The sequence below is a fragment of the Leptodactylus fuscus genome, chromosome 7 (genome assembly GCF_031893055.1).
Source record: "Leptodactylus fuscus isolate aLepFus1 chromosome 7, aLepFus1.hap2, whole genome shotgun sequence".
NCBI classification, from domain to species: Eukaryota; Metazoa; Chordata; class Amphibia; order Anura; family Leptodactylidae; genus Leptodactylus; species Leptodactylus fuscus.
This window is the reverse complement of record NC_134271.1, coordinates 24,196,934-24,212,393: the sequence shown is the minus strand read 5'-3', so window position 1 is coordinate 24,212,393 and position 15,460 is coordinate 24,196,934. Positions and strand designations below refer to the sequence as shown.

Below are 15,460 nucleotides of genomic sequence, written 5' to 3'. Positions count from 1 at the left end.
CTACTAAGCCCCGCCCCGCCCCCTCCCCCGGGGGGGGCGGCTTTCTGCACTTCGCCTCGGGCGGCGAAAGGGGCAGGTTCACCCCTGACCGAGACCCACAAGACTTTAGTTACGCCACTGCAATTGATGCTATAAGCACCGTATTTAGTAACGTTAAAGGGATCACAGTACATGACTTCCAGGTAGACCCTGTTGCTGCTATGTGGCCAACTCCATTGTATTATATGTATTGTATTATATATGTACTGCTCCTGGGCACTGTATTGTACCTTTATTTATGCACTTTATCACACTATATCCTCGTTACGCCCCTACATTTTCTAACGATGAAACTAATATATGAAGGAAAATACATTTTTGTGTTATTTGATTTATTAGAGTCTCTGGATTTCAATGAAAATCTGATTCTATTTCAGATCAACACCAAAGTAGTTTGCAAACTCTCCAGTATACGGGTATATAAGGAAGAGTACAATGGACCTGGCATTTCTTATTACCCAGAAAGGCCGATGCTAATTTAGGCCGGTAGCTAATGAGGCAAAAAGGTCAAGAATTCTTCAGGCGATTACAATGATTTGTGAACTATTTGTGGAGTCGTGGGTTAGACGTGAAGAAGTCTTGTTAGGCTTTATGAATGCTCGACATCATTCGGAACGTGTGTTCAGATTTTACAGCTTTTATTTCATCTTAGTTCAGATTTATCCAATTAAACTAGTGAGAAGAATTCACTTTTACCAGGTACAATGGGTTTGGCCCCTTGTTTCCACACAGACACCATAATCAGTATGTCATACTTACAATTCAGTTTTGACTTTGTACATGGGACATTGGAGCCTGGAGAATTGGAGACCCTGGGAGAACCTCCAAGGCCTCATCCTGGAAGACAAAATGGCTGGTGATGCTCAAAAGGCAAGGGGACCCTGATACAAACAGGTTACACCACGGAATCACCAGGAGAGAAGGGAACCGGGCCAGAGACTCATCCTTCCTTCCAGGAGGCTGGGAATACTGAGCTCCATGTTTTTCGTGATGGGGGGGGGGGGGTAGCATCGTCTTTGGCTCTAACAATAAACTTCCTGCTGCCAACGAGGGCTGGAACCAATGCACTTCGGACCTCAATGGCAGCAAAACGTGGCTACCCGATATCAATGATTTCTATGAAGTCTAGACAACAATAAAAACTTAAGATCGCAATTCCCCCCCGTTCAGCACAACGTTGTCTGTGACATAATTTTTTTTTTTATAAAACCTTTTTCGTTTTCATTTTTTTTTTTTTTTTAGCGAAACTCTGAAAAATAACCTATTTAGTGAAAAACAGAATCCAAAATAAAAAAAAGGAGGCAACGATCAAAGAAAGCTACAAAGAATCACGGTACGAAGATACGCAGGTGCACCAAAGCGTCATCCCAGCCTGCGAAAAGGGAAGATAGAAGGGAAGGGGTGAGCTTTGAGAAACAGAACACCCACACATACAAACATACGCACAATCACACATTGCTGTACGCACATTGGACACTGACAACCACATACGTACAGTAAAGAGCCTGTGGAGCAGAATCCACCCTAATTCTACCTCCATGTTCCATCAAACGGCACATGAGGAGGTGTCTAAGACGCAATAACACAGGTATTGCCTTTATCTTTGCTTTCTAGAAAGAAAACGAACCCTGAAAAAGAATCTGAGGGTTCATCGCACCTTCGCACCACTACAAAAAGTGAGTTGTTACATTGCTAACCACCGTACGCACCATGGTGCTCTTGTGGCTAGCATGTATTTGTAGAAGCCATGGAAAGTTTGCAGACTTGGCCGCCCAGAGAGAGGTTTCCTGCGGGAGGTTCCCGTCCTGCCCTTCTCAGCGTCTCTGTAACACTGTGTTGGGAGTAGTGCCGCTCCTTATGAGGCCAGAAGGAAAAACTGCAGCTATGTCTGGTATAACAAATATAAGGACAGTTTTAGAGCACAATCCTTGTTGAGGAGCTGCAGATGGCACAGGTTGGCCCAAGGGCATCCTGTTACCTAAAGTTCCAAGCTGGCGATTCCTTATACAAGCCTGCAGGCTGTGTTTGTGCAGACAGTAAGAGCATGGCCAATGCATTGGTTTGGTTGGAGGTAACCGAAGACTGCAGGAGATCACAGAGTGCAGAAAAAGCCATAAGCTCAGGCCTTCAGTTGGTGCCATTGTGCTACAGCTGTTCTTGGATGAGAAATCATGTCTTTCCAGTGCTTCACCTCTCCAGGACCACTCTTCCAAGACAGGTAGATCTGCAGAGAGGACGGGAAAAGTTAGAGATATGTAGATCTTATTGTATATTTAACAGACAATCTATAGTCTTCAAGTTTCTGTAGGACACAAGTAGGTCTCAGCTATCAAGAGGTAGAGGGTGAGAAGCTGTCAATCACTGTGTGTGCGCAGGATAATCGGGACTCTCATTGTATCTCCTAGGAGTCCTGTCAGGTTTAGTATTTTACCAAGACATCCTGCTCCAAATCATATAAACCTATATATCACAGAGTTCAGCTTCTCTCCTCTATCATGTAACCTATATATCACAGAGCTCAGCTTCTCTCCCTCTATCATATAACCCTATATATCACAGAGCTCAGCTTCTCTCCCTCTATCATATAACCCTATATATCACAGAGCTCAGCTTCTCTCCTCTATCATATAACCCTATATATCACAGAGCTCAGCTCCTCTCCTCTATCATATAACACTATATATCACAGAGCTCAGCTTCTCTCCTCTATCATATAACCTATATATCACAGAGCTCAGCTTCTCTCCTATATCATATAACCCTATATATCACAGAGCTCAACTTCTCTCCTCTATCATATAACACTATATATCACAGAGCTCAGCTTCTCTCCTATATCATATAACCCTATATATCACAGAGCTCAACTTCTCTCCTCTATCATATAACACTATATATCACAGAGCTCAGCTTCTCTCCTCTACCCTATAACCCCATATATCACACAGCTCAGCTTCCCTCTATCATGTAATCCTATATATCACAGAGCTCAGCTTCTCTCCTCTATCATATAACCCTATATATCACAGAGCTCAGCTTCTCTCCTCTATCATGTAACCCTATATATCACACAGCTCAGCTTCTCTCCTCTATCATATAATCCTATATATCACAGAGCTAAGCTTCTCTCCTCTATCATATAACCCTATATATCACAGAGCTCAGCTTCTCTCCTCTATCATATAACCCTATATATCACAGTGCTCAGCTTCTCTCCTCTGTCATATAACCCTATATATCACAGAGCTCAGCTTCTCCCCTCTATCATATAACCCTATATATCACAGAGCTCAGCTTCTCTCCCTCTAACATATAACCCTATATATCCCAGAGCTCAGCTTCTATCCTCTATCATATAACCCTATATATCAGAACTCAGCTTCTCTCCTCTATCATATAACCCTATATATCACAGAGCTCAGCTTCTCTCCCTCTATCATATAACCTTATATATCACAGAGCTCAGCTTCTCTCCTCTATCATATAACCCTATATATCACAGAGCTCAGCTTCTCTCCTCTATCCTATAACCCTATATATCACAGAGCTCAGCTTCTCTCCTCTATCCTATAACCCTATATATCACAGAGCTCAGCTTCTCTCCTCTATCCTATAACCCTATATATCACAGAGCTCAGCTTCTCTCCTCTATTATATAACCCTATATATCACAGAGCTCAGCTTCTCTCCCCTTATCATGTAGTGAGAAACATATTTTCAATGGTTTCAAGAAACCTTAAAAACAGTCTTGGGCTGATCAATACACTTCTAGATATTATTTACTTGGATGTTATACAAGAAAATTTCTTACCTGTTTATACCCCCATGAGCCCTGAAAATATAGCCATATACAAAAATACACCCTCTGGGGGGCACTGTAACATCCAGCAGAGATTGGTAGTAGTGGTTTTTGTGGTCTGCAATTTGCTGATCAGCAGCACTAACTTCCCTCTTCCGTAGACGTCCTTGTCCATCCGCAAAGTGCAGATGTCAAAGACAGTCCGTGCCGTGATGTCCGTGGCTTTGCGGCCCTGCGGTAATTAGTGCGAACCCCGGTCACGGCACGACAAACCACGGATAAAATATGAATACAATGTGTCCATAAATGGTCCGCAATTGAGAACCCACAATTGCGGATTTAACTTGCGTTCGTGTAAGGCCAGCCTTATACAGATGAGTATTATAAGTCCATGCAAGTTTTGATGGTAACAGGTAGCGGACGGCATTGCTTGTCCACAACCATAATCTAAATTCCCAAATCTTATTCGGAGATTCATTGTGATAGCCAAAAAGTTACAATGGAGTGTGCTAAAATATAGTATTCACATTCCCTTCTACATCTCTGACCACAAAACTGAAAGATACAACCGCATGTTAATTCTGCCGCGTTCTTCTTAACATTCAGCTACAGACTTGAGTTTTGCCTTTTCTTATACATCTCCTCCTAAGATTAATCCACTCACAACTCCTTCATATTTGGCATCCAATTAACACATCTGTCTCCTCTCCAATCCAAGCAAAATGCTGCGGTTCCCCTCCTCATCTGTCATTGTGTAATGCAAATCCCTTCACTGCCGCGCCACGTATTCCTTTAAAATCCCCCCTCTCATCTATAAATCCCTTAAACACATTTCATTTTCAGACCCAGATCCTCCTGGTCCAATTACTTATAATGAAAATGGGTACAAAAATACTTAACGTAAGATGTAAGTGACATCTATTTCTGCCTTGGGAACTGATTTATAGCTCGTCTACTTATACTGTCGTTGTTATTGCCCACCAGCCACTGCCATGACGTGTGTAGCCACCAGGAGGCGCCCATTGTGTATCATGAACCAAAATCTTTTTCAATGACAATTGATAGGTCCAAAAAATTTTCAAAATTCATTAGTTTTCTGTGGTCAGACAATAGTATTGTCAATGTATTTAGTACGCTGATAACCATCTTAGGGGGCATTCACACGGAGTAACGCCGGGCGTGTATCACAGCCGTACACACTGGCGTTACGGCAGACTGCCGAACACTTCCCATTCACTTCAATAGGAGCGCTCGTAAACGCCACAACGCAACAGCACTGGCTTCTTTCTCATCTGCGTTGGGGTCTCCGTAAGGGTCTCCGTTGCAGATTTCACCAAAAATTGGCGGAGAGAAAAATCCTGCATGGAAGACTTTTCTCTCTGCTGATTTCAGTATAAAACCGGTGGAAATTCGCCAGACCCCATTATAGACTATGGGGTCTGCAGATGTCCATGGGTAACTGCTATTTTAGCGGGCGAGCTCTTCGTCATTCGGATCCCGTAGTGGATACGAATGACGAAGGGTATGGCGCAAACGTGAACTTAGCCTTAGTTAGGTCAGGCTCATCTGAATGTAAAACTGTTTCCCCCATTAAAATTAATGTCTCCCTTGAATATTTCACATTATACAAATCAGCAGTCTGGTGCACCGAGGCCACCTCCATTGCCCCAAAATGCTATGCTCCACATTACTCTAATGAGCCCTCCTTCCGTCCTCCTCTAGTTTAGTGACGGGACCCATGCCAGAATCTCACCAGCAGATTGGAGCAACAGAGCCGTCCTCGGTGCTCCAGACTACTCATTTGCATATTGTGAAATAAAGGAAATCCATGCAAACACGGGGAGAACATACAAACTCCTTGCAGATGTTGTCCTAGGCAGGATTTGAACCAAGGACTCCAGAGCTGCAAGGCTGCAGTGTTAACCACTGAGCCACTTTGCTGCCCCTGGAAACATGAATTTTCATGGGGAAAATAGAGTTACACTGGTCACAGGCAGAAGCAGGTAAGGTGGCTTGACTTAGAGCACTTACACTCTGTGCCTCTGATTGGGGCTCTAAGTCACACCCCTTTGCCTGTTTCTGCCTGACAACACCCACTTGACATTTAGAGTCTATTTAGTATATGAAGCATCAAAACTAATTGTAGTGATTGCTCAGGAACGGTGAGGGCCAGAGGAAAAATTCCAAGTGTTCTGGAATCAGAGGAGCGGAACAGACTGAAAGGACGACAAAAGGAGGTCAATACTATGCTGTCATAATAAAAAAGTATTGAAACAGAAAAGAGGGTGAAAAGAGCTCCAGGTGGTGGAGGTGGTGAAAGGTCCTCTTAAAATGCAAAAAATACAAGTTATATCGAATCTTTCCCAACTAAACTAGTGTGAGAAGGTGACAGGCAGAGTGCTGGAGTCCAGGTCTGACATGTGTGGTCCAGGGCGGATCTGGAGTAGGCCTCAGGCCAGGTGTAGATCCTAGGCTATCTTCTCCGCATTAGTTATCGATCTTCTCTTCTTTGCATCTACACAGTACCCATATACCGGACCGCATGTCCAATGCAAACAGTTCCCTTTAAGTAAGAGCTAGACTTACGTGATACTTAGTGGGAAATCTTCCCCATCGTACCTACCTTGCCAATTACATCATTACGACTAAGCTTGTCTTTGTCCATGACGGTTATGATGATCGTCGTCTCCCTTAGCTTCTCGGTGGGAATATCAAAGATGAAAGATTCATTAAAGATAGGATTTAGACACCTCTTCATGACCACTGTTTTTTTCTTCTCCACCCTCTTATCCTTATACATAAGCCAAACTTTAACATAAGGGTCTGTGGATTAAAAAAACACACATCATCAATAAATGGAAAAACGAAACATTTTGCTGCCATCTTACACTTGTCTATTGGTCTCTTTCTAGAGTCTCCATATAAGACACGAATATTGGGCGACCTCATCCCAGGAAATGTATGAATGGCACATGTTGGCCTATTTACAGGGGTGAAGCCCAATAGTTCCAGCCTACTTGTTGGAGTCGGGATCAACTTTGCATTGGGTCAGAGTTGGCAAAAAGTTTCCAGCTTCAATATAAAATGCTGCATTATCTTTAATTATATTATACAATTAGTAATACGGTATAATTAATTAGTTATATAGCTTGTTACTTATGGACTTTCATAGCAATTCAATTACTTTTAATGATTTACTGCTTCTGTCTGACCATGGAGGAGTCAGAGTTAGACTTGGGCTATAGTAAAATGGAGCCAGAGTCAGTGGTTTGGCTTGCTGACTCCCTGGCCCTGGTTGTCCTCTCGATGCGTCCTAGTTCCGGGGTCTATCCCTATTGAATGTACAGTATCGTACCCTTGTCTTTGGTCCATACTGGCTGCCCTGGCTGTCCTCTCGATGCGTCCTTGTTCCGGGGTCTATCCCTATTGAATGTACAGTATCGTACCCTTGTCTTTGGCCCATATTGGCTGCCCTGGCTGTCCTCTCGATGCGTCCTAGTTGCGGGGTCTATCCCTATTGAATGTAGAGTATCGTACCCTTGTCTTTGGCCCATATTGGCTGCCCTGGCTGTCCTCTCGATGCGTTCTAGTTGCGGGGTCTATCCCTATTGAATGTACAGTATCATACCCTTGTCTTTGGCCCATATTGGCTGCCCTGGCTGTCCTCTCGATGCGTCCTAGTTGCGGGGTCTATCCCTATTGAATGTAGAGTATCGTACCCTTGTCTTTGGCCCATATTGGCTGCCCTGGCTGTCCTCTCGATGCGTTCTAGTTGCGGGGTCTATCCCTATTGAATGTACAGTATCGTACCCTTGTCTTTGGTCCATACTGGCTGCCCTGGCTGTCCTCTCGATGCGTTCTAGTTGCGGGGTCTATCCCTATTGAATGTACAGTATCATACCCTTGTCTTTGGCCCATATTGGCTGCCCTGGCTGTCCTCTCGATGCGTCCTAGTTGCGGGGTCTATCCCTATTGAATGTAGAGTATCGTACCCTTGTCTTTGGCCCATATTGGCTGCCCTGGCTGTCCTCTCGATGCGTTCTAGTTGCGGGGTCTATCCCTATTGAATGTACAGTATCGTACCCTTGTCTTTGGTCCATACTGGCTGCCCTGGCTGTCCTCTCGATGCATCCTAGTTCCAGGGTCTATCCCTATTGAATGAACAGTATCGTACCCTTGTCTTTGGTCCATACTGGCTGTCCTGGCTGTCCTCTCGATGTGTCCTAGTTGCGGGGTCTATCCCTATTGAATGTACAGTACTGTACCCTTGTCTTTGGTCCATACTGACTGCCCTGGCTGTCCCCTCGATGCATCCTAGTTCCGGGGTCTATCCCTATTGAATGTACAGTATCGTACCCTTGTCTTTGATCCATACTAAGCCAATTTCTTGAGGATGTACGTGTCACCCACAGATAACCAAAATGAACATTTTGTGATCCGAACCAATATCCCGGTATATTACACCAATTCGTAAGGGGCTACAGATAAATTTGGTATGTAAGGCCGTGCTCTCCATTATTTGTATCCGCAGTGTAACCCAAACAATGGAGAGCCTGTCCACTATAAGGTTAAGTTCACACGCAAATTTCGCGTGTGCATATTCCGGGGCGGCTGCTGTGATGGGATGCACGGCATCCCGTCGTGGCTCTCTGCGCCATAGTAGGCTCAAATGAATGGGCCTACTCCGGTGGGAGGTGTCGCAAGGCGGGCGCCGCGGCTGATTCAGCCGCAGAGTCCGCCTGAAGAAATGGCATGTTGATTCTTGTAGTCTACATAGACCACCATTGTGAGGGGACAGATTATGACATATATTCCGTGCCATAATCCGCCCCCTCTGTGCCTGTGTGAACTAGCCCTAACAGCGGTAAACCGTGGACCCTTCACGACTTTTCTCTCCATCGATTTTCATCGGAATCTGCAGTGGAGTCCCTTATGGAGACTCCGACGCAGATATGAACAAAGCCTAACTTGTAGATGTAATATTACCACTTTGCTCCCCATAGTTACATTGCTCCTGGCCAGGATAATACTGGTACAGACAACATCTGGCAATAAAACAATTTATCAATTCAATATACGGTAGCATATCCCGAAGCCCTACGGGAAATCTCCTGTGTGACTGCTGCATACAATTCGAGCGAAAACAGTCGGACACCCACGCAGGTATTTACACGCCTGTCTTACAGCTTTGCTTCCATCACCTGCCATACTGCAAATGCATTTTCCAGTAAAAGTACTGCTTTTAGGGTAAATGTAGTACTTCATAGCGGCACCATATGGCGGCACACGTATAGGGCACAGAGTAGTTGTCATTCGCCGATCAAATGCAGCCTCATGTTCACAGAGGCAGTATGGCGGCACACAAAGGCCCTGTAGCCATAGACACTCCATATGGTGCTCCCTGCAGTACTGTACTCTGGAGAAGCATTGCCTTATGAAATATGTATGACATTGGAGACATATGGCGGTATAGTAGCGCCCATAGAGTTATAGGGACACCCTATTGTGGCTCATTGTAGTGCAATACGGTAACACGCTCGTGTGTATTAGGCCCGATACTGTGACATTACAGTGTGCAAATAAAAATGTCTCCCAAAACGTAGATGTAGATGAAGCGGTTACTAAATATAATCTGCGTGATTATGACGGATCACATAACACCGCACAAAACTTTTAATGGCTTTTCAGGTAAATCTCAGCTAAACTAATAAAGCAATAGGGGAATTACATTTAGGGCTGAGGTTTCCTTCAAACAGTGTGCGAACAATTGAGTTACAAGGCAGAAAATGCCGCTACCCGTGCGCGAATAACAAGTAGGCGTTCAGCAAGCGCCGGGGTATTCGCAGTCAACTACATTTATAAGAAGAATTTAATATAAAGTTGTATTGTGGGGTTAACGGGTTTAGGAATAGGAAATACATGGAAGATCTTACTAGGGATTGTTTGTGCACCTATTGTCCTGTAGGTTGCACTTAACTAATCCCTTAGTAGCCATGTTGGGCATTTCTGCACACCTGCACACGCAGGGCTTTCCGATCTCAGCGGCCATGTCACGTGTGGGATTGTGGGACCTGCATGTATAACAATGATCCTGTGGATATACCATATATATATATATGAAATGAGAGTACCCCTTTAAAAACCAGGAATATTCCCATTATAGACATATATAATGGGTATAGGGTGCATGTGCACGATCAGGATTTACATGTGCAAAATCCATGCTAAAAATACGCCACATACAAAATATATTGGCATCTTTTGGGTCAGTGACACGTTCATGTAGCATGCCCTGGGTATGGAGGTTTTCTTGGGTATTTTTCCATAGTCTATTCTATAGGACTTGAAAGGTGCCGGAAAAAAATGGATAATAAAAATATTACCAAAAATATTCATAAAAAACAGTGGGAAATCCTTAGTTTAGAAACACTAAGGCTCCGTTCCCACAGAGTAACGCACCGCGTATTCAGACACATATAAACGTGTCAGAGTGTGAGCGCTCAAAACAGATCCCATTCACTTCAATGTGTCCCCTATCTGAGAGCAGCAGCTCCGCTACTTGTCTGTGGTAGAGACATACACAGCTCAGAGCTGCTTCCAGCACTCAGCCCCCCCCCCCCCCCCCCCCCAGAGCAGGCAGATAAGCTTGGCAAGGGCCCCATGGTCATGGAAACACAGTGCAAACAATGAAGTGAATAAATTAAGATAGTGGCCAAACAAAGCAGTTTTGATAAAGCAATGTATTTAGGAAAAGTCTTAAATCCACATAAACTAGCAGTATAGATAGGATCCTTGTGATGGGACAACCCCTTTAAGACTGAGGCCCTACATCGCAGAAATGTAGTGTTTTTGTGGTAAGATTGGTCATCTTGCTTCTTTTTTCTTCTAGCTAGCGAGAAAGAAAAAGTGAGTGACTCCCATTGAAGTCAATGGGAGCCATTTTTGCTGGCGGATTTTGAGGCTTCATAAGCCTAAGGCTTCATACATCCCACATCATGACATCGGAGTGTTATTTGAGTGCCTTCTGTCTCCCATTGACTTAATTGGGAGCCTTCTATTTTGCTATCTTCCGATGTGACAGAGTAGGATAGGGTTTGCTCTATAATCATCAGAATGGAATGGAGCATCTGATCCCCCATTGGACTAGCCATTGCCTGCACACTCCGCCATGTGCATGAGGCCTCAGCGTGCTGCACTGTTTATAAAGCTCCCTAAAAGCCTCTGCCTCAAAATCCGGTCCAAAAAACCCAGTGTGAACTCAACCTGAGAGCTTCCTTCTCTATTCCTTTTCATTCCACTTCTGTCTTTGGCTCTGCAACAAAAAAATCTGCGTTTCCGCAACGTGGGGCAAGTTTTTGTTTGCTATTCCAGCCTGTGCCCCATCATCGCTACGCTACATATCTCACATTTCTCTACTTCACCATAAGATTTAGGCCTTAGATTTTCTGTTCCATAACCTTTTCTTTTGTGAATACTAATATTTCACACATGGGTTTCAGAAATCTTTTTCTTTGTGGTCCTTTTTATTATAATTGTACCGGCAAGAAGTGGCGACATGAGGACACTGCAGCGCCCGGTACAGGCGGTATTATGTTATATGTCATAGTACATTCTGAAGACTCTTTAGCGCCGGGGATTGGTCTTTTTTCCTCTCCTGAATACAATAGACTTGTACAAAAATCTGAATAAATGCAAATGTGAAAAGGGTTTTGTTTGAGGCTCGTACAGACCTGAGGTGCCCCCAATATCCATGGCTTTTAGATTCCGGGCTTTGATGATGTTGACAATGATTGAGTTTGCTGAGGGGTTGTAACATAGCGACAGCAGCAATTCTCCTCGACTTCCCTGTAATATACATAGAACATGAAATCAACAAGATAGGAACGGCCATTAATATTCATTTCCTTTTAGATGAATGTGACTGACACAAAAGTACATTTACTAAAGACAAATAATATTCCGTGGTCCTAGGAAAAAATGCCGGCAACAATTCTCATAGGGGTGAGCGGGGATCAGCATATCGATGACCTGTCATTAGGATCATTGGGGGTTCGGTACTTGGTACCTCCACCGATATTCTGAAGGGGCTATGGCACTAGTCCGGGTGATGAAGCCTCTTCAGCGCATTGTATATCTAGTACAATTAGGGTAAGTTCACACGGGGTTATTAGGAGGCTGCCTCAGGTTCCGATCCAAAATACGGGTAGCCGCGACTGAATGCCGGTGCACTGCACTGGCATCCAGTCGCGCGCACCGCTCCGGATTAGGCCCAATGAATGCGCCTAGTCGGGAGGAGGGAGTGTCTTCAGGCTGAATCACGAGGCAAAACGGCCTGAAGAATGAGGATCTCGCTTCTTTTTCCGGGAGCTGGAACAAACATGGAAAAAACACCTGAACGGTTCCCATTGATCTCAATGGGAGCCGTCTTTTTGGTCAGGATTTTGAGGCGAATACGGCCTTAAAATCCTAACCAAAAAACCCTTATGTAATAAAGCTGCAATACCATACACCACCACTACTAAATAGATAGCATACAGGTTGAGGACTGATGCAAACATAACAGAGGCCACATCCATCTCCTGAGTGCCATGACCCCTTCAAACAGCTGGTGCCAAGAGTTGGACCCCCTCTGGTCCAATATTGATGACCTCTCCTAATGACTGGCCATCGATTTATGTTCCCTGACCACCTCTTTAAATGTCCTTTCCTCGAATGAGATGACTCTGCTGATCACGTTCCAGTCTACACAGCAAAGCTGAAAAGTGAACTGCAAAAAAAACAGAAAATGTGCAACCAGGAATCTTTTTAGTTTTAGTTTTTTATATATAGTAGATTATCTGTATAAATATATTATTTTTTGATAATCCATTCCCTTTTACCCCCCGAAATAAGAAAATCAGTAACAATAAGTCCTTGATGTCTTTTTATCTAGGCGAAACTTTTATTCAGCGGTTTCTTATTTAGAACAGTTTTTCAATTGTTGATTTTCCAAAAGCGACAATTGCTTTGTTTTTTTCCTGCTATTACAGCTCCTAAAAGGGTTTTCATGCATCAATCTCAGGCTTTTAAATTGCAAATCTGTCTAGTTAGAAAATGGTATAAATTTGTATAAATGCATCACTAAGCGGATTTGCCAGTCAGAAATCTGGGAAAGCTGGGTAATCAAAGCCAAAGGGGAAATATACAACATGGACTATTATTTACTGGTAATTCAGACAGATAAGCTCTTGACTTCTCTGTTATTCAGATCTGCCTACTAAAAAACAATGAATAAATTGACAACTGGGTGTTACCAGTTTGGAAAGGTGTCTATAAATATGCGGATACCGTCCAATAAGGGTGTTAGGATGGGACCTGCTCTATTATTAAGGGAATGGAGCATCGGAGCCCCCCTCAGAAGAGCCTCGGCCTACGCCCTCACTTGTGGGCGTAGAGTTGGATTTGGAAGTGGTTTGGCCTACCGACTCCTCAGCCCTGTCTACCATTTCCTACCACCCAGTCCACAACCCATGTAGGCCTCTCACCTTCCTCTCTATTGGACTGTGTCGAGCACTGTACCATGTGCGCCATTATTTATGGAGGATATATTAGTACTACTGTAGTATTTACAGCTACAACAATTTATTGGTTGAGAGTATTTTACCAAACAAGGCTTTCATGTCTAATCCCACGGAGGAGAAAATGGGCTTTCTTCCTATTTTTTCTATCCTATAGTGTTTATTATATTCTGCATGTGTGCACTCAGTGGCTTAACAAGGAATGGAGGGGCCCCGTGGCGAACTTTTGACATGGCCCGCCCACCCTTCTTACATTGCCTCACGCATTATTATTCCCCATAGTGGCCCCTGCACACAGTATTATGTCCCATAGTGGACACCCATGAACAATTATTATACTCTGGGGTCTTTACAGACCCCATAGTATAATAATTAGAGACCCAGGAGAGGACGAGATGTCAATTGAGCAAGGGCTTGCATTGCAATGCATAGCCACTCAAGCCCAGGCCATGTGACATCAGGGACGCCACATAACATAGTTACATGGTTACATACATAGTAGATGAGGTTGGATAAAGACATCAGTCCATCAAGTCCAACCTATAACCCTACAATCCCTACAGTGTTGATCCAGGGGAAGGCAAAAAACCCCATGAGGCTTATTCCAATTGCCCTATTTCAGGGGAAAAAATTCCTTCCCGACTCCAAATCTGGCAGTCAGTATAAAAACCCTGGATCAACGTGTCCTTAAAATCTAGTAAGTAGGCCTGAAGGCTGCCTGGAGAAAGGGGAGGTAAGTAACAGTGGTTTTTATGTTCCCTCACCTTCCCTGGGCCTCCAATCATTATACTCCATTGTCTGAAAAGAACCCTGAGTAAAACAATAGTGTTTGTGGGGTCCGTGGCCTCACGTACCGATCCCGGATCCTGTTCACAGTGGCCTTCGCAGAAGAAGTGACGACAACTATGAGCAGGAGCCAGGATTGGTAAGTAAATAGCGCCTGTTATCTGCAGGAGTTATTCCAGCAGGTAACGACCTATTAAAAAAAAATGTAGCGGTAGTTACGCCCCTGTGTGCACCCTATAATACTATTTTGTACTATTATGCGGCATTTTGCACATTGTGATTAATATTTTAGGGCTGTGCAACATCATTGATTTCCATTTCCAACCCTAAGGATCTTCCTCTGACCCTGAATCCACTATATTAAATATTGTATGACTCTGTCGGACTACTGCAATGGTTTGTGGGTAAAGGTAAGGGCTTGTAATGCTTCTGAGATGCTCTGTGCAGTGTCAGGGTTGCTTCTGGATATTCCGTGTGAAGTCCTGTTAATTGTGCGGCTGCTATTGTGCCGGTCCGGGCCTGCTCTGTGTAATGGGATTTACCATCCACCACCAGCGAGCGCGCAGTAATAAAGCGAGCGCTCGGCTCTCCAGATATCTGGCACTGTTACAAGCTCTCACAGATCTTACAGGTGATATAAATATGCAGAGCGAGACGGTACAATTATATCACTAGTGGAGACATAAGCATGTCGTATAGCGCGCTCGCGTTCTGGGTGCTATAGGGATGATGGCTTTTCAGTGGATATAATTATATGTTGTGATACAGCATGTCTGCCCTGAGAATAATGCGGAGCGGAGGAAAGTCTGCGTGTGTGTGTGAGCTACACAAAGGAGGAACAGAAAATAATGGGCACGCCAATTAGAGAAAAAGGAAAGTATCTAATTTGGGATATTGATGCCAACATTCCTATTCGTAAACCTGTGTTGTGTCACAGCGTATGAAGTGTTTGTCAGTAGAAGACCGCTTGGTCTGTAGATATGGGTCACTATATTATAGAGGAACAATTTCAGGAAACCAAAACCTCTGTCCACATATCTAGACCTTTAACATATCCCTAGGGGCAGCCGTACCCCGTACCGGGTGGGGCCAAGCTCTGACACAATACGGGTAAGTTCACACAGAGTTTTTTAGCGGATACGGCCTCAAAATCCTGACCAAAAAGACGGCTCCCATTGAAATCAAGATGCGAGATGCTCATTCTTCAGGCCGTTTCGCTTCGTGATTCGGCCTAAAGACACTCTCTCCTCCGGACTAGGCCCATTCATTGGGCCTAATC

General features: G+C 44.2%; 1 protein-coding gene across 5 annotated transcripts in view; it reads right to left on the bottom strand.

The window, feature by feature from the left end:
- Positions 1–1,257: 1,257 nt before the first annotated feature.
- SYT7 (synaptotagmin 7) overlaps positions 1,258–15,460 on the bottom strand; it is a 310,992-nt gene continuing 296,789 nt past the window's right edge. For all 5 annotated transcript variants that reach the window (XM_075281379.1, XM_075281380.1, XM_075281382.1 and 2 more), the window contains 3 exons: positions 11,569–11,683; positions 6,462–6,661; positions 1,258–2,263 (listed from right to left, as the gene is read on the bottom strand). In XM_075281379.1, coding sequence (XP_075137480.1) covers positions 2,159–2,263; positions 6,462–6,661; positions 11,569–11,683 — 420 coding nt within the window. In that variant the 3' untranslated portion in view covers positions 1,258–2,158. The remainder of the gene's footprint in view (positions 2,264–6,461; positions 6,662–11,568; positions 11,684–15,460) is intronic.